Source organism: Canis lupus, chromosome 9, assembly GCF_011100685.1.
Source record: "Canis lupus familiaris isolate Mischka breed German Shepherd chromosome 9, alternate assembly UU_Cfam_GSD_1.0, whole genome shotgun sequence".
NCBI lineage: Eukaryota > Metazoa > Chordata > Mammalia > Carnivora > Canidae > Canis > Canis lupus.
In genome coordinates, this window is record NC_049230.1 from 550148 (window position 1) to 567090 (window position 16943).

The 16943-nt window shown below is 59.8% G+C and overlaps 2 protein-coding genes across 3 annotated transcripts in view; both read right to left on the reverse strand.

The window, feature by feature from the left end:
* TBCD (tubulin folding cofactor D) overlaps positions 1-4858 on the reverse strand; it is a 139895-nt gene extending 135037 nt beyond the window's left edge. Inside the window, exons 1-2 of the mRNA XM_038546182.1 lie at positions 4675-4858; positions 4465-4515 (exon numbers count right to left, since the gene is read on the reverse strand). Of these exons, the coding sequence (XP_038402110.1) occupies positions 4465-4515; positions 4675-4858 (235 nt within the window). The remainder of the gene's footprint in view (positions 1-4464; positions 4516-4674) is intronic.
* Positions 4859-6228: 1370 nt separating this feature from the next.
* On the reverse strand, positions 6229-15072 carry FN3K (fructosamine 3 kinase). 2 transcript variants are annotated; one of them, XM_038546203.1, is made up of 6 exons: positions 14757-15072; positions 12762-12913; positions 11457-11548; positions 11043-11119; positions 7520-7642; positions 6229-6668 (listed from the first exon to the last, which is right to left on the reverse strand). In XM_038546203.1, exons 1-6 carry the CDS (start codon positions 14895-14897, stop codon positions 6330-6332), a joined length of 924 nt encoding a protein of 307 aa, XP_038402131.1. In that variant the 5' UTR covers positions 14898-15072; the 3' UTR covers positions 6229-6329. The 2 variants fall into 2 exon arrangements, with proteins under 2 accessions (XP_038402131.1, XP_038402132.1); XM_038546204.1 differs by lacking the exon at positions 14757-15072 and adding an exon at positions 14380-14566.
* Between the last annotated feature and the right edge of the window lie 1871 nt (positions 15073-16943).

Here is a 16943-nt window from a genome sequence, read left to right on the forward strand (position 1 = left end):
GCCCTGGGCAGGGAGTCTGCTTAAGATTCTCTCTCTCGGGTATCCCTGGGTGGCTCAGCAGTTTAGCACCGCCTTCGGCCCAGGATGTGATCCTGGAGTCCCGGGATCGAGTCCTGCATCGTGCTCCCTACATGGAGCCTGCTTCTCCCTCTGCCTGTGTCTCTGCCTTTCTCTTTGTCTCTCTCATGAATATATAGGTGAAATCTTTAAAAATAGATTCTCTCTGTGCTCACTTCAGCAGCACATATACTAACACTATACTCTCCCTCTCCCTCTCCCCCCCCACTACTTACACATGTGCATTCTCTTTCTCTCTCCAAAAAAGATAATAAAATAAAATAAAATAAAATAAAATAAAATAAAATAAAATAAAATAAAATGCAGGAGAAATATTTTTAAAAATTACACGATCTCAAATATCTAATACCATGCCTTATAAAAGATACTTCCTACAACTACTAAGATTTAGTGATAAGCACATTCTAACCAATGTAAATAAGGCAGAAAAAAAGGATTTCCACTCCTAGTTATAAAGGAATAGATTATATAGAACTGTTCCACCACCAAAAATTAGAAAACTAGACAAGTATGTGATGAATTTTCAGACACTGGAACAACAGACAGTGCAAGGTAACAAACCAACAGGGATGTACAGCTGCCCAGGGTGTCTGCCAGGAGGTGATTTTTAGAATTCAGTACATGGAGGGGAGGACTCAAACAGAGCAGAGACTATGGTTCAAGGAGGCTAAGTCAGCTGAAATCTGTAGGACAGAGCAATGAAGAGGAAGGTATGCATGTTCACAAGCATAGGAGGAGCCCACAAGTCCAGGTTAAGAAAAACCATCAAAAAGCAGTAAGGTGGGCAGCCCGGGTAGCTCAGCGGTTTAGCACCGTCTTTGGCCCGGGGCGTGATCCTGGGGACCCGGGATCGAGTCCTGTATCGGGCTCACCTGCGTGGAGCCTATTTGTCCCTCTGCCTGTGTCTCTGTGTATCTGCCCCTCTCTCTCTCTCTGTGTCTCTCATGAATAAATAAAATCTTTAAAAAAAGAAAAAAAAAAGCAGTAAGGTGAAGAGTTCCCAGCTGACATGGGGCCAACATTCAAATTCCATCAAGTCAGAGTAAAGTCTTTGAGCACCCAGAGCAACCAGGAGACGCTCCAGAGAAGTCTTTTCTTAGTAGTGAGGCTAAATTAGAGAAAAACTAGAGAAAAAGTGAGAACTGCCCTAACGAAGCTATAAATGGTTTACAATTAACTAAACTGCCTGGCAAATTTGAGCACTCTCTAAAGACAAAAAATGTAAAACCACCATCATCATAATACAATACCCTTAATCCACTCAAAAATTGTAAGACATGTGGCTGTCTAAAAAGTTACTGTGACTCCTAATGGGGGCAATCAGTCAACAGAAATTCCCCAAAGATATAAACTTTTTTTTTTTTTTTAAGATTTTATTTATTCACTCGTGAGACACAGAGAAAGAGGCAGAGACACAGGCAGAAGGAGAAGCAGGCTCCATGTGGGGAGCCTGACATGGGACTGATCCCGGGAACTGGGGGTCACGCCCTGGGCTGAAGGCAGACAGATGCTCAACCGCTGAACCACCCAGGTGCCCCGAAAATATAAACTTTAAAGCAAGTATCATAAATACTATCAATACTAAGACATGCTCAAGGATGTAATGGAAAATCTGAACACCATGAGGCAAGAAATGAATATATTAACACAGTAACTTCAAGAGCTGGAAAAAACAAGATCTGAAGAGAGGATTAGATCCTGCAGAAGATGAGAGAACTTAGAGGCACAGTAAGTAAACTTCTACACTACAGGGGGAAGGAAGGGAAAACACAGAGCAGCCTCAGCACCACGTGCAAGTGTCAAGTGCATCAACACACAGTTAACCTGAGTTCTAAGGGCAGAGGAAATATCCAAAGAAATAACTGCCAAAATTATTCCAAAGTTGATGACCACTGTACACCTATTAATCTAAAAGCTTCAACAGGGGATCCCTGGGTGGCGCAGCGGTTTAGTGCCTGCCTTTGGCCCAGGGCGCGATCCTGGAGATCCGGGATCGAATCCCACGTCAGGCTCCCGGTGCATGGAGCCTGCTTCTCCCTCTGCCTGTGTCTCTGCCTCTCTCTCTCTCACTGTGTGCCTATCATAAATAAATAAAAATTTTTAAAAAATTAAAAAAAAAAAATAAAAGCTTCAACAAACTCCGAGCAGGATAAATGGGAAGAAAATTACACCATGGCATGTCATGTTTCAAAATGCTAAAGATCACCAATAAAAAGAAAATCCTACCAACTGCCAGAGAAAAAAGCCCAAGTTACATGGAGGAACAAAGAGAAGTATAAAGACAGATCTCTTGTCTGAACCAACACAAGCCAAGACAGTAGGACCATCTCTTTTAAAATGCTGAAAGGAAGGCAGCCTGGGGGGGCTCAGTGGTTTAGTGCCACTTCAGCCCGGGACGTGATCTTGGGGTCCCGGGATCAAGTCCCACATCGGGCTCCCTGTGTGGAGCCTGTGTCTCCCTCTACCTGTGTCTCTGCCTCTGTGTCTCATGAATAAATAAATAAAATCTAAAAAAAAAAAAAAAAAAGGAAACCCAAAAGAAGCGGAAAAGCTAGCAAAGTATCTCATTACACAATGAACTTTAAACGTTACACCCAGTTAAAGAAGCCAGCCAGTCACAAAAGTCCATGTGTTGCCTGACTCTATTAGCGAAAATGTTCCTGCCACACACATGCAGACACAGAAAGCAGATTAGTGGTTGCCAGGGACTGGAGGGGGCGTGGGGGGAACTGCCGACGGGTAGGAGCTTCTTCTGGGGATGATGAAACGTTCAGGAATTAGTGGTGAGGGCTGCCCAAGTCTGTGACACACTAAACACCAGGGAAGTATACGCTTGAAATGGTGAAACCCGTGGCGTGTAAGTCCCCCCTCACCTCAGCACAAGCAGCTTCGTCCCAGAGCAAAACTCTCAACGGGCCACTTAGGACAAGAGAAGCTTCCCCAGAGGAGAGAAGCTTCCCCAGAGAAGTGAACACCCCACATAAAGGACAGGCTTCCTTCTGGCATCCGGGACAGCCTCAGTGTGATGGAAAACTCAACCAACTCGCCTGCTCCAGGGAAAACCTGCCATCCGCCCGGCACACTGGCCAGATGCAGCTGCCCAACAGAACACAGGCAGGAGAGGCCTGGCAGGAAACACTCCAACTTATAAAACAGAAGCAGAGGAGCCCTCATCTCCATCCCTTTGGTGTTAAACGCAGACAGAACCAGTAACACGGAAAGACCAAATTACATGGAAAAGCTGATGCCAGAGGAGAGAGTAGAACCTGGGGAAGAGCAGAGCACAGCCAGACCTGGACCGAGGGACTCAGAAACAGAGCAGAGACCGTCACAACAACAGAGACCAGAAAAGCAGATTATTCCACATGCTCATCTCAGCAATCCTCACCACCCGCCTCCAGCTGCAGTAAAAAGGGAAAGAGAGTGATACAAATCCACAAAGAAGAAGAGAGGAAAAAACAACAGCCAAGAGATGTCATCTGTGCCTTGGAAACTGGACAGCAGCAGGGAAAGCCGGGGGACCTGGAGCAGCCCAGCAAGCAGTCCGGGCTCAGGCACCGGGAGGGCCCCAGGCAGGGCAGAGAGGGAGACAACGGGAGTGCTCTGGGGTCCCGCAGCCACCGCCCCTGCTGGGCAGAGAGCCAGAGGCTTACGTCTCTAAAGTGAGCACCGCAGCCATTAGCCACATTTGGAGGCTTTCTTAATTTAAGTCCAATAAAATTTGAAATGCAGTTCTTCGGTCATCCTAGCCTAGCCAAGCTTCTGGTGCTCTGCAATCCCACGTGGCTAGTGGTGACCTTGCCAGACGGTGCCCATCTAGAACATCCCGTCATCACACAAAGCTCTCCGGGACCGAGGTGCTCTGGATAGAGCGGGTCCAAGAGGAAGCCAGGAAGGGGCGGACGACAGCCACGCGGTCAGCGCCGCAGTCCTAGGCCGGAGCAGGCATTCGGGGCTAGGAGGCCCACAGCGGGACCGCCCCGACCCGGCTGCAGCACCCAGCACCCAGCACCCAGCTGCAGCCGCTGTTCCCCAGACCGCAACACCCAGCCCTACGGCGACTGTGAAGCGTACCGAGCCACAGACAAGCACACTTAGATAGCAAAGACAACGGATGAAATAAATTAAAGAGGGATCCCAGGTGGCTCAGCGGTTAGCGCCGCCTGCAGCCCGGGGCGTGACCCCGAGGTCCCGAGACCGAGTCCCACGTCGGGCTCCTGCGCGGAGCCTGCTTCTCCCTCTGCCTGGGTTTCTGCCTCTCTCTCTCTCTCTGTCTCTATCTCATAAATAAATAAATGAGATCTTAGAAAAGAAGAAGAGGAAGAGCTCGACTCGGGCTGGAGCTGGGGCAGGTTGGGACCCCGCGGCGCCTGCCTCCGTCCTCACCGAGGTGCGGGTCCAGCAGATGGGGCTGCTCCTGGTATTTGTCCATTATCACTAAAAAGAAAGCGCGAGAATTGGCGTCCGGGAGGGCGGTGCCCCCTCCGCGCCGCAGGCCCCCGCCCCCGCCCCCGCCCCCGCCCCGCGCCTTTGTCCGCGGCTCGCCCCCCGCGGGCCCCCGCCCCCCCGCGGGCCCCCCGCCCCCCCCGCGGGCACCTCGGAACCGCTCCAGGGCGCCCTCCCGGGCCGCACGGTCGCCGAGCACCTCCCGCAGGCGGCCGAGCAGCGCCCGGGTCTCCGCGCTCTCGCCGAACGCCTCGAGGGCGCTGCCGCGCGCCAGCACCTCGTCCTCCGCCCCGTCCTCCGGCGCGCCCGCCGCCCGCTCCTCGCCCAGGGCCATGCTCGGCGTCCGCGGCCGCGCCCGAGCTCCGGGAAGGCGAACGCGGGCTGACGCGGGCCGAGGGCGACGGCGGAGGCACTGGCGGTCGCCACCGACGCCGGCCCCGCCCCGCGACCTCCGACCTCGCGCCTCGGGCCGCTACGGAGCGCGCCGGCCGCCAAAAGAGGTGCACGGAGGCGGCGCGGAGCCCCGAGGGGCGGGGCCCGGGGAGGGGAGCCTGCGGCGCGGGAGGGGCGGGGCCGGGGGCGCGGGGGGCGGAGCCTGCGGCGGGCGGGCCGGGGGCGCGGGGGGCGGAGCCTGCAGTGCGGGATGGGGCAGGGCCAGGGGCGGGGCCCGGGGAGAGGAGGCTGCGGCGGGCGGGCCTGGAATACGGGGGCGGAGCCTGCTGCGCGGGGTGGGGCGGGGCCCGGGGGAGGGCGCGGCCCGGGGGGGAGGGGAGCCTGCGGGGGGCGGGGCCTGCTGCGCGGGGTGGGGCGGGGGCGGGGCCGGGGAGGGGAGCCTGCGGGGCGGAGCCTGGTGCACGGGATGGGGCGGGGGCGGGGCCTGATCTGGCGGGTGCAGCCCGGAGGGTGCGGCACGGAGCCGAGCCTGCGGCGGGAGGACCGGAGCAGGGGCGGGGGGCGGAGAGGAGCAGGGGAGGCCCGCGCCGGCAGAGTCGCGGGAGGAGACCCAGGCCGAGCCCCTTCGCCCCGCCGCCCTGCACACTGGGGACGCGGCTCGCACCGTCGTCCCGCAAGCGCGGGTCCTGCGCGACGCAGGTTCTGGGTTGAAATGTCACAGGTCCGGAAGGAGGCGTCCGGGTGGGTCCGGCGGTAACAGGCTCGCCCGCCGCGGGGGACCAGCCTCCTGACCGCGAGGCCAGACTCCGGAAAGAGAAAGGCGGGCGCGCCTGCGCCCCGAGGTTGGTAATTTTGCAAAGAGGAGCAAAGGCCTGGCCTTCAGGGAGGACACGCGACCTGACCCCGGCCGCCTGACCACAGTGGACGCCCCAGATACCCCCGTGGGCAGGGCCCGACCCCCACCCTCTTGTCATCCCCTGAAAAATGCAGTGCGGGGCAGGCTGGCGGTGGCTGCGGCCCCAAGACCTTTCCTTCCGTGTGTCCCACCTGGGCAGGGGTGGACTCCGAGCCCCACTCCCTGGAGATGCCGCGGGACAGGGGAGACCCACCTCCCCGTCCCCACCTCTGCCTGAGTCCAGGGAACAGGTGTGATTCCCACCTCCATCCACGCAAATCCCAGATCTGTGTGATCTCAATGCCAATTATCCTGAAAACATCCAGATCCCCCCTAGACCACAATACATAATGAGCCTGCTGGAACCTGTCGGGTGCCCCGGGCCCAACTGCACGGAGCGTGGAGACACAGGCAGCTGACGGCCATTGGGTCCAGGAGCCCCCCGACTTTATTAATCTCTGGCGCTGCTCGCCCGGCGTGTTCGTGAAGCAGGGAGGCGGCGGATGCAGGGCAGCTGCTACTTGAGAAGCTTCCTCATGGTGCCCAGGGAGGGGCTCCTGTACCCCTGCCCGAAGTGGTTCCAGTGGTTCAGGTAGTTAAAGAGCTGGTACAGCAGCAGCCGCTTGTCGAACCCCGGAGCCTTGGGGATCTTGCGGTGGTAGGCAGTGAAGAAGGATCTGGGGAACCCCCCAAACATCAACGCAATGGCCAGTTCAAACTCAGAATGTCCGTAGAAGGAAGCTGGGTCGTAAATAACGGGTCCCACGTCGTCCTCGGCGACGTTCCCAGACCAGAGATCCCCATGAAGCAGGGCAGGGACGATCTCTAGGCCACAAAACAGATCCGGAATCTTCACCTAAAAGAAAAAATAATTATTGCACACGGAGTTACCATGGGGACTCTGACCCACCGCCGCCCCATCCGATACTTGGAAATAAGGCATCGATGACCTCGCATTTGTTCAGGGTCCAACTACAGCCTGGTCTGTGAAGCCCAGAGAGGAGGATCCTGGGGTCCAGGAGGAGGCAACACTGTCTTACTATCACCAATTTAGGTCTGCACGCCCCGCGGCACTAATGACCTCCACACAGTAGAGACCTCAGTGGAGGTGGTCCCGTAGAATAGGAACCAAATAACATGAGTGGAAGGGCTTTTTTTTTTTTTAAGTAACTTGGCAAATCTCCACTATTCTGTTATTTTTCAGCACATACATCCCTGCGCCTCTTCCATATACTCCTGGCTACTTCATCAGTGAGTTAAATAAAGTTTCTTCTGCAGGATCACCCTGGATGGACACACAAGTTCTGTTTTTAACATTTTGAGAGTTCTAGTTCCAAACTTGTCACTCTGGGGCATCTGCTGCCCACATCAGACGTTCATGCCTTGGAAAAGAAAAAGGAACAGGGCAAGAGAGGGTGAGGAAGCAATAGTAAATGCCACCATTGATGAGCCAAGAACGCACGTGTCACGAGAGCCGTGCTTGAGGTCGAGTACTTGGTGACCTAGCCGGTGAGATGGCACCGGGGCCAAGTACGTCCCCAGACACCATCCCCTTCCCAGGTTCCCCGTCGGCTAATAGCCAGGCACTTCTGTGTCCACACTTGACCAGCTCTGCTCGGGGGGCTCCGTGTACCGGAGGCCCCCGCCCAGGTGTGGTGGGCTCCTAAAAGGACAGCCCCCGTCCCAGGGAGTGACCTCTGCACCCACCTGTAGCTGTGACCAGAGTTCTCGGGCCTCTCGATCAGCATAGTCCTTTTCAATGAGGTCCAGCTGCGCTTGGAGACGGTGCCGAGCAAAGAAGGTGGGCCAGTCATCCTGCCACTCGTTCACCTGGACAATGGAGGGACGAGGCTGAAGCCGTTAAAGACAGCCCAGAAGAGGGCCGACGGGCAGGACAAAGGGAGACAACAGGACAGAAAACAAACAGCAGGATGACAGATTCGGCCCCAGTCACGTCCATAAGCACGTTACGTGCAAAGGGGCCAAGGACCCCAGTGAAAAGCCTCGAGTCCAAGCTGCGCGCATCGGAAGGCAGAAGCAGGCCACGGGGACGGAGAAGCCGCGCCTGCCAACACCTGCCAGAAGGAAGCTGCAGTGGCTGCGCTGGCAGCAGATTTCAGGGGCCAGAGTATCACAGACACAGTCGTCTCAGAGGAAGGTGGGCCAGCTGATGAATAGGATGGAATGATCCTAAATATCTGCGCCACTGATCCTCAGCACACGGGCCCATCACTGGCCAGCAGCGGAAACGGGGCCCCGCTGGGATACCGACCACCGCTCACCCACCCGGACGCAGGAACTCTAAGCTACCCGCGCCCTCCTCCACTGCTGCGGGGGATGCCAGACGGACGAAAGCCTGGGGAAACATTTCTGCGGTTTCTTAGAAGTTAGGGGTGCCTGGGTGGCTCAGTCGGTGGAGCATCCGACCCTTGGTTTCGGCTCAGGTCATATCTCAGGGTCACGGGATTGAGTCCCACGTTGGGTTCCGCGCTCAGCGGGGAGTCAGCTTGAGATTCTGTGCCCCTGCCCCCATCCGCTCTCTCTCACTCTAATAGAGACACCCGAGGGGCTCAGCAGTTGAGTGTCTGCCTTCGGCTCGGGGTGTGACCCTGGGGCCCTGGGATCGAGTCCCCCATCGGGCTCCCCACAGGGAGCTTGCTTCTCCCTCTGCCTGCGTCTCTGCCTCTCTCTGTGTGTCTCTCACAAATAAATAAATAAAATTCTTAAAAATAAATAAATAAATAAACAAATAAATAAATACATCTCTTTTTTTTTTTTTTAAGTTAAATACAAACCTACTATGTGACCTGGCCGTTTCCCTCCTAGGTATTTACTCAAGACAAGTGAAAGCACTTGTGTACACGTCCTTGTACACAAAGATTCAGAGCAGCTTTATTTGTGAAAGCAAAACCTGGAAATAGTCAGGTGCCCGTCAGCAGGTGAATGACAGACTGTGGCTCATCCTACAAAGGAACAGACTTTGCGCACATGCAACAACATACACGAGTATCATGAAGTGATGAAGCTGGGTGGAAAAACCCAGAGAAAGGCACATATCGTGTGATGCCATTTACGTTAAATGCTATGAAATACAAATTATCTGTACTGACGGTGGTTGCCAGGGGCAATGAAGGGCAGGAGGACCCTTGGGGGCGATGGATATACTCGTCCCAACCACGGTGACTGGTTCACGAGTACCTACACGTGTCAAAACTTACCAAATTGTACACTTTCGATGTGCAGTTTTTTTTATGTCAATTAAACCTTAATAGAGGTTTTTTAAAAAAAAAAAAAGATGCAAAGTTTACGTCATACAAAGGGTTACTTTGGGAAGCCCCCCAGGGGAGGGACTCTCCAGAGAGCCTGCATCGTCGTGCTGACCTGCAGACACATGTCCCCAGCCGGTGCTCTCAGCGTGGACGCGCCTGTGCCAGGTGCTGTGGCCGCTCAGCCCGGGGTCACCCTCTTGGTGCTGGCGGGAGGCCCTGTCCCCAAACAGCCTGAGGCACGCGGGTGGCCGCCCTCCTTCCCCATCTGCCCTCACAGGCTCCCAGGGCCCAAGGCTCTGTCTCCTTCTGGGCAACCACGTCGTGAAAGGCACAGATGGAGTATGGAGAGCTGTACGCTAGCACTGGCTGGCCCAGTCCCCCCTCCTGGACAAAGGGACGGTGATCCCCCCCCATGAAGAGACAGGGCTTTACCCTGAGCTGCCAGAGGCCGGCCACCTGAGCGCACCACTGGCGGGACTCCGCCTTCGCCGTGACAGAGGCCCAAGGCCTTGGGGCTTCGGGCCCACGCTCTGAAGCAGGCGTGGGTCCCCTCTTGGCCCTCGGCTCACGGGCCCAGGGCCTCAGGGCACCGCTGGGCTCTCGGCACACCCGTCCCTCATCTGTAAGAGGACTCACATGACATCACCAGCCTCCTCAGGTCGCTAAGGCGGCAGCCGGGTGTGGGATCAAGCACTTAGGCACGTGCCCGGGGAGTGGCTGCGTACAAAACGCACCAGCCGGGCAACCGAGCCAGTGGTCCCAGGGGGCTTGGTGCACGAGGCGTCCGAGAAGCCTGCTGCCACCACTCAGGTCACCCCACTCATCCCACCCGGGGAGCAGACCCTCCCGCAGCTCTGGGCTGGTGCAGGGCACCCCACCCGGGACCATCTGTCCCAGCTCGGGGTAGACTGAGCATCCTGCCTGCCGGGCCCCTCTCCCCTTCCCGGCCAGTTGCCGCTGAGTTGAATGGGTTCCCTGATCGTGGAGTCTAAAGGGGCAGAGGGGCTGCCTGTGTCCCTAATGGTCCAGCCCCACTCTCACCGACGTCACACAGTGGGGCTCCGTGTACGATTTCACTTCCCTGTTCTTGGGGAGTCCCGTTCCGAGGCCCACCGAGTCCTTGGAAAGCCCGCAGCGCTTAAACCCAACCTCTCGGGGCCGCATTCAGCCGAGCCCCGGCTCCGGGCGGCGCAGCCTGGGGGGCAGCTTCCGCAGGCATTGCCAGTCCTAATGGGCCAGGAGCCCACTGTGCAGGTAGCATCGAGGGACCCCGGACGGGAGGGCTGCCCCGTGGCTGGGCCCTAAGCCTGGCTGGGGCTTCATCAGGCCCTCACCGGTGCTGTCCACGGGGGACACTCGCCCTCTGCCCGCGGTGAGTGGTTAGGCGCCCGCGGGCCAGGGAATGAGGGCCGCCAGCGAACTGATAGGGGATTTCTCTTGGAGGTGATGACAATGGCCCGCGACGAGGCAGTGCTGACGGCTGCACAGCACAGACGTGCAGAGAACCACGAGGCAGACACTGGGGGTTTGTAAGGAGGCTCCATGCCCAGCGGGGAGCCCGATTCTGTGCTTGGATGCATGACCCTGCGATCGAGACCTCACTCACGACCAGGAGGCAGGTGTTTAAGCCACTGAGCCAGCCAGGCGCCCCTGTACACTCCGAAGTAATGGGGTTTGTGCCACAGGATTACAAAGCCCCGGGGCGGGTGACCAGGACTTGCCCCTGCCCCCTCCACCCGCCTGGAGCCCCGGCAGTCATCACCGGGCGCTGCACCTGCTGTTCCCTCTGCCTGGTTGCCCTTCCACACGCCCCGCAGCCCGGGCTCAGCTCAGCGACCCCCTGCGCCTGCCCCCGTCCCCGTGTCACAGCTGCAAGCGCCTTCCTGGGGCGCAGGGGTCCTCCAAGGGGCGAGGTGACCCGCTCTGGGGCCCCGGGGAGGACATGGGCGCCTGGCACTCACCTGAGGGATGAAGCCACAGCAGGTCACCGTGTGGAAGCCAAACCTGCTCACGTACGTGGCCCCCTCAGCCCTGCGGCCTGTGGACGGAGAGGGCTGCTGTCTTGCTGTAAACATGGTGCCTGGCCGAGCACCTGAGCACCCGAGCACCCAGGCACCCGGGCACCCGGGGACCTGAGCACCTGAGCACCCAGGCACCTGGGGACCTGAGCACCTGAGTACCCAAGCACCCGAGCACTCGGGCGTGCTCCTGTGGACTCGGGCACGGACAGGGCTGAGCATAAGCAGGGCGTGAGCCGGCCCTCCCCACCCGACGAGGAGGACAGCCGGCATGGACGCCGCCTCCGGAAGGGCAGCCCACGGGCGGCAGGAACCCCAGGTATCGGGCTGCCCAGCGCTGGGGGCCGGGGCACGTACCCAGCGTGCTCTCCTCCTCCCGGCACCTGTCCTTCAGCCTCTGGTTGTGGAGGTGCAGCTCTGCCATCTGCTCTCCGAGCCTGGACGCCTGACTGGGGAAGAGGACGGCCCTTCATGCGGGAAACCACAGCGCCCCGCACCAACGCTCCGCCGCAGCAGGTGCTCTGAATCCCTTAAAAACTACTCTCCGTTCCTTGAAAAAGTGAAAAGTGAACTGCAGACCACGACCCTTTCTGAAAAACAGAATCACCAAGCGGCGACAGGCTGGTGGTCTCAGCGGAAGCCTCGGGAGGCGCCGGGAATGGAGGGGCACAGGCTTAAAACGTCACGGGAAGAAAAAGCAGCCCCCCCTCCCCCGGGGAGCTCAAGGCGTGACCCTGGGGTCCCGGATCGAGTCCTGCATGGGGCTCCCCGCAGGGAGCCTGCTTCTTCCTAGGCCTGGGTCTCTGCCTCTCTCTGTGTCTCTCAGGAATAAAGAAATAAAAATCTTAAAAAAAAAAAAAAAAAGGAAGAAAGAAAGAAAAGAGAGAAAGAAAGAAAGAAAGAAAGAAAGAAAGAAAGAAAGAAAGAAAGAAAGAAAGAGAGAACCAGCCCCAAAGTTCTGTAACCGCAAATGTAAATCACATATTAAAAAAAACTGTGATGATCTTCAGGCACCAAGAGGTCAGCGTGGCCTTTGGTGAGGGAACCACAGGTGGCCGCTGCACGTCAATCCGCGGTTTCCACCTTTTAAGGCCTTGAATATATATACATATATATATATATATCTTTAACAGTTAGAAAAAATCCTAAAGACTGCAGCTACCCCCTAGGGGGACCTCACTGGGCCAGTTCGCCCTTGCATGGGCCAGTTCGCTCCCGCAAAGCATGAGGCCGAGGCCGCAGGGCCTAACATGCTTCCTCCATGCCGCGGAGTCCTGGGAGCCAAACTAACCCAGAACCGCGGGGAAGCAGGGTCCCAGGCAACCAGAGACAGCCTTCTCCCTCCTCTCTGGGCCTCCCCCCTCCCTCCCCTCCCTCCTCCTCCCTCCCCTCCCTCCTCCTCCCTCCTCACACCCTCCCTCTCTCTCCCCCTTTCTCCCCCCTCCCCCCTCATTCCCTCCCTCCCCCCCTCCCCTCCTCCTCTCTGCCCCCTCCTCTCCCCCTCCCTCCCTTATTCCCTCCCTCCCCCATCCCCTCCTCCTCTCTGCCCCCTCCTCTCCCCCTCCCTCCCTCATTCCCTCCCTCCCCCCCTCCTCCTTTCTGCCCCCTCCTCTCCCCCTCCCCCCCATTCCCTCCCCCCCATACACACTGGGGCACACTCACCTGCTCAAGCTCCTCATCTTCAGATGCTCCATCACAAAGGCGGCCCCCCCTCCGGGCAGGTCAATCACCTTGACTGGCTGAGGCACCCGCACCAGGCCGGTGGCCCGGAGAGCCTCCAGGCTGGCCAGCTCTCCCTCAAACATCTGCCGGGCCTGCATCCAGAGTAAGCCGTGAGCTCCAGGACAGGAGCCACCACCCGGGATTGCCCAGGAGCACCCAGGACCTTCAGGTCCCAAGAACTAGCTGGAGAGTAGGCCACTGGCTCCTCAGAGGCTGGGTGCAAAGTGCAAAGTGGCTGCTTTCAGACAGGAAGGGGCGGCCAGGATGGGGCTGTGCCTGGGACTTGGGGTGCTTGCTCTGAGAGGTGAGGAAGCGCCGGTGTAGGGGAGCTTCTGGGGGTGCTGGGGGTATGTTGGGGCGCTAGAAGTGCCATAATTCCGGGAGGGTGCTGGGGGTACAATGGAGGTACTGCAGGGTGCCAGGGGGTGCTGTGGAGATCCCAGGGGTGCCCATGGGGTGCCATAGAGGTTGTGAAGTTCCTCGGGGGGCTGTGGGGGTCCTGGAGGTATCTTAGGGTGCTGCAGGAGTTCTGGGTGGTGCTCTGGGGCTGTGGGAGTGCCAGGGGTGCCAGGAAGTACTGTGCAGTGCTCAGAATGTGGGTTAGTGGAGGGTCTGCGCTGGACCCCTGCGTCTGGTTACCTGCCCACCTCACCGCCTCAAGCAATGATAGTGAAAGAGCCGCAGCACAGGGAGGCAGGGAGTGGTAGGGGGAGGCAGGGGGCAACAGGAGGGTAGCAGGGGGGGCTGGGGGCAGCAGGAGGGGGCAGCAGGTGGTGGGGGCCTGAGGGGCAGCAGGGGGGCTGGGGGGGCTGGGGGCAGCTGGAGGCCAGCAGGGGGGCTGGGGGGGGCTGGAGGGTGGCAGGGGGAGCTGGGGTGGCAGGGGCGACAAGGGGGCATGCCAAAGTGACCAGGACACACATCTGGGCCAAGGGAAAGCAGGGGGAGGTCAGCAGGGCCTGGCTGGGGTCCAGGGCCTGTCCACAGAGATCAGCAGTCAGCAGGGCCCGGGGGGGGGGGGGGGCGGCACACACCCCACCCAGAAAGAAGACCACAGCCCCCACCGGGACCCAGGAGCCGTCCTATTTCTAAAACACTTCCCGCAGATACCCCGATTTGACCCAGGTGGCCCCCCCGGCCCAGGTACAGGTCAGTGGGTTCCGAGCGAGCCTGCACGTAGCCTTGCGAGCTCCTCCAGCCGTGGAACTACCCTCACGAGGCAGAAGCATCTGCTTCCCCGCGGGCAAGGAACCCCGTGCTTTAACCCAAAGCACCAAGGAGAAAACGAGGCAAGGGGTCCTCTGGACTGCCAACCCACCGTGCAGTTGTGAGGCCGGGGTGGTTAGCGTCAGTGGGGGCCAGCCCTAAACCCCACAACCTCCCCATGCTCCGGGGCAGGCGGGTGCCTGACACGCGGGCTGCAGACGGCCTGAGCCAGCGCCAGGGGACTCGAGGGCAGGTGGGGGCCCAGGGGGGGCTCAGGGGAGGGTTCCAGGGCCTGCACGAGCCGACCCACTGCCTGCCAGGGGTGCGGCTCACGTTGAGGGGTTCTGGCTCTGACCTGAGGTTCTGGACAATTCCCTGCGCCGGGCGGCAGGTGCTGGGGGAAGGAGGCGACTCCCTGGGGCCCCCAGGCCGTGTCCTGGGATCACCGCATCCGTGGAGCCTCCGTGTCCTCCACGCACAGCTCAGTTGCGGGCCCCACGGGGCAGAGAGACCAGGTCGCAGCCCAGGCCTGGCCGAGTCCCGCAGCAGCGCGGCGGCCACGGAGTCCCGGCCCCTCCCACCTCTTCCCGCGGACACGGACCCTGGCGCGGGGAACAGGAGGCCCCTCGCAGCGGAACGCTCAGGCCCGTCCCCGCCCGCCCCGCGCTGTCACCGCCCCTGCAGCCTCGGGCCTGCGGCTCCCGTGGAGGGGCCTGGGGGCGGGGGCCGCACCTGCGTCCTGCGGTTGACCTTGACGAACACCGGGCCCGCGTCCGTGTCGTAGGCGCGCCCCTCGCTGATGCAGCCCGCCCCGGGGCTCCCGAAGGGCCGCAGGGTCGCGGTGCGCAGCTCGGCGCGCAGCAGGTGCTCCATGGGGGCTCGCCGGGCCGCGGGGTCGGGGGTGGCGCTGTCCAGGCCGGGGGGTGCACGGGGGCGCTGTCCGGGCCGAGGTCCAGGCCTGGTCCGCAGGGAGGCGCGGCCCGCAGGCTGTCCCCCCACTGATGGGTCCTGATGCCGCGGTCCGCCTCCCGCGCCGCCGCCACCACCGCCCGCACCAGCTGGAGGGCGGGGACAGGGGCGGGGACAGGGACGGCGACAGGGGCGGGGCGGGCCGAGGCTTTCCATTGGGGGACAGAGTCGGGCGGCGCCTCCGCGGATGCCCGCAGGGTCAGGGCGCCCACAGCCTTGCTGGACCCCGGCCCAGGGCCCAGTGGGACTCCGCGCACAGTCCGGGGTGGAGCCCGCCGGCCTCGGTCGCGGCCTAGCTGGGTCCCACAGGGTCGCACAAGGCTGGAAGCCCTGGCTCGGCCCGGGGCCCCCCGCGGCTGCTGTTGGGCTTGTTCCTCAGGCCACTCGGTGGCCTCCAGAGATAACGGGCTGCCGGGCGCTTCTGAGAGCACGTGGCCAACCGCGCCCAGAATGGGCCCCCCAGATAAGAGACCTGCTGCCCCCAAAGGGAACTTCAAGCCACACCTGCCAGGGCGCCCCTGGGCTCAGTCGGTGAGCGCCTGCCTTGGCTCAGGGCATGATCCCCGGGCCTGGGACCAAGCCCCCATCGGGCTCCCTGCTCAGAAGGGAGCCTGCTTCTCCCTCTGCCCCTCCCCTCTCTCTCTCTCTCTCTCTGTGTCAGATAAATAGAATCTTAGAGCACACAAGCCCATGTGCATACAGGCGTGCAGACACGCACACACCTGTGCACACGCTCATACAAGCTCACGGCAGCAGGGCAGGTGGGACAGGAGAGACTGGCATCTGTGGAGAGGCCGTCCGCCCCTCCGTGCCTTCCTCCTCCTAGACCCCCCCCCCAGCCTGGTGAAGCCCGGAGGAGGGACCCCTGAAGGTAGGCTCTGGCTCTTGCAGGCCGGTGGAGGTCGCTGCTCTGTTGACGCTGGGGGGGGGGGGGTCAGCCTCCCGGGGTGGAAATGAGGTCCTGTTCTCTCACAAACGAGAAGGTCCTGCTCCGTGACTTCCCAGGTCATTTGGCATTGAGACGTTTGAAGCTGCGCTGACTCTTCCTCTTTTCTTTTTTTTTTTTTTTTTTTTTTTTTTTTTTGACTCTTCCTCTTTGTGTGGAAACTGTCCTCTCTCGGGAGGCTTGTAGGGTCTCCTGTGCCATGGGTGCCCGACAATTCCCTGGGCAGGGGGCTGCGGCGACTTTCCTGCCACCCCGGCAGGTGGGGGAGCTGGTTCAGGAGGGAACTTGGTCCTTCTACCGGGGAACTTGTCTTCAGCTCTCTAGGAATTCCTTCCTGCTTTCTCTGTTCCCTCCTTCAGAATTACAAATATGTGCTCCAAGGTGGGTCCGGAGCGGCCAGATTAGGCACCCTGAGCCCCCGGGCGGCCTGCGGGAGACCCTGCCCTTGTTGAGCCTCGTTCTGGGCCCCGGGCACGGGCTGGCCCAGCGGGGTCTGAACGTGGCAGGTGGCACACCGTCTTACTGGTCCCGAAACCCAGGCCCTTGGGGTCCCCTTCTAGGCCTCCCAGCTCCCCAGTCCTCGGCGTGAAGGTGCGAGCCGCCGAAGAGACCACTGTGACTTTGCATCTGAGTCTGGGTGTGGTCTCAAGCTCAACTGGGAGATGTGACTCGGGTACCTCCAAGCGGCCCCTGGGCTGAGTCCCCCTCTCCCTGGGCGGGCTCCTGGGCGTGCCGGCCTGCAGGTCACACAATGCTGACAACTCTTTATATAAGAATACGTACACGCATAAATTTTGTACACGTACAAAATTGGGTACATACGTAGATACGTAGATACTTTAGAATGAGCGACGGGGACAAACTGCCAAGTTTCAAAAGCTGACAAGTCCCGCAGCAGCCCCACAGCCAGGAGACGCAGCATCTGCGCGATGGGGCGTCCTGTGTGTGCGCCCTGCACACACACCCTGCCTCCCAGGACGGCTCTCCTGGCCACGCTCACAGGC

Excerpts from the sequence above, each read along its gene's own strand:
- FN3K (XM_038546203.1), bottom strand. The coding sequence starts at position 14,897 with ATGGAGCACCTGCTGCGCGCCGAGCTGCGCACCGCGACCCTGCGGCCC. Across the intron at positions 7,643-11,042 it reads GCTGTGGCTTCATCCCTCAG|GTGAACGAGTGGCAGGATGA; the intron begins GTGAGTGCCAGG and ends TCCATTGTCCAG. Across the intron at positions 6,669-7,519 it reads AACTCTGGTCACAGCTACAG|GTGAAGATTCCGGATCTGTT; the intron begins GTGGGTGCAGAG and ends TTTTTCTTTTAG.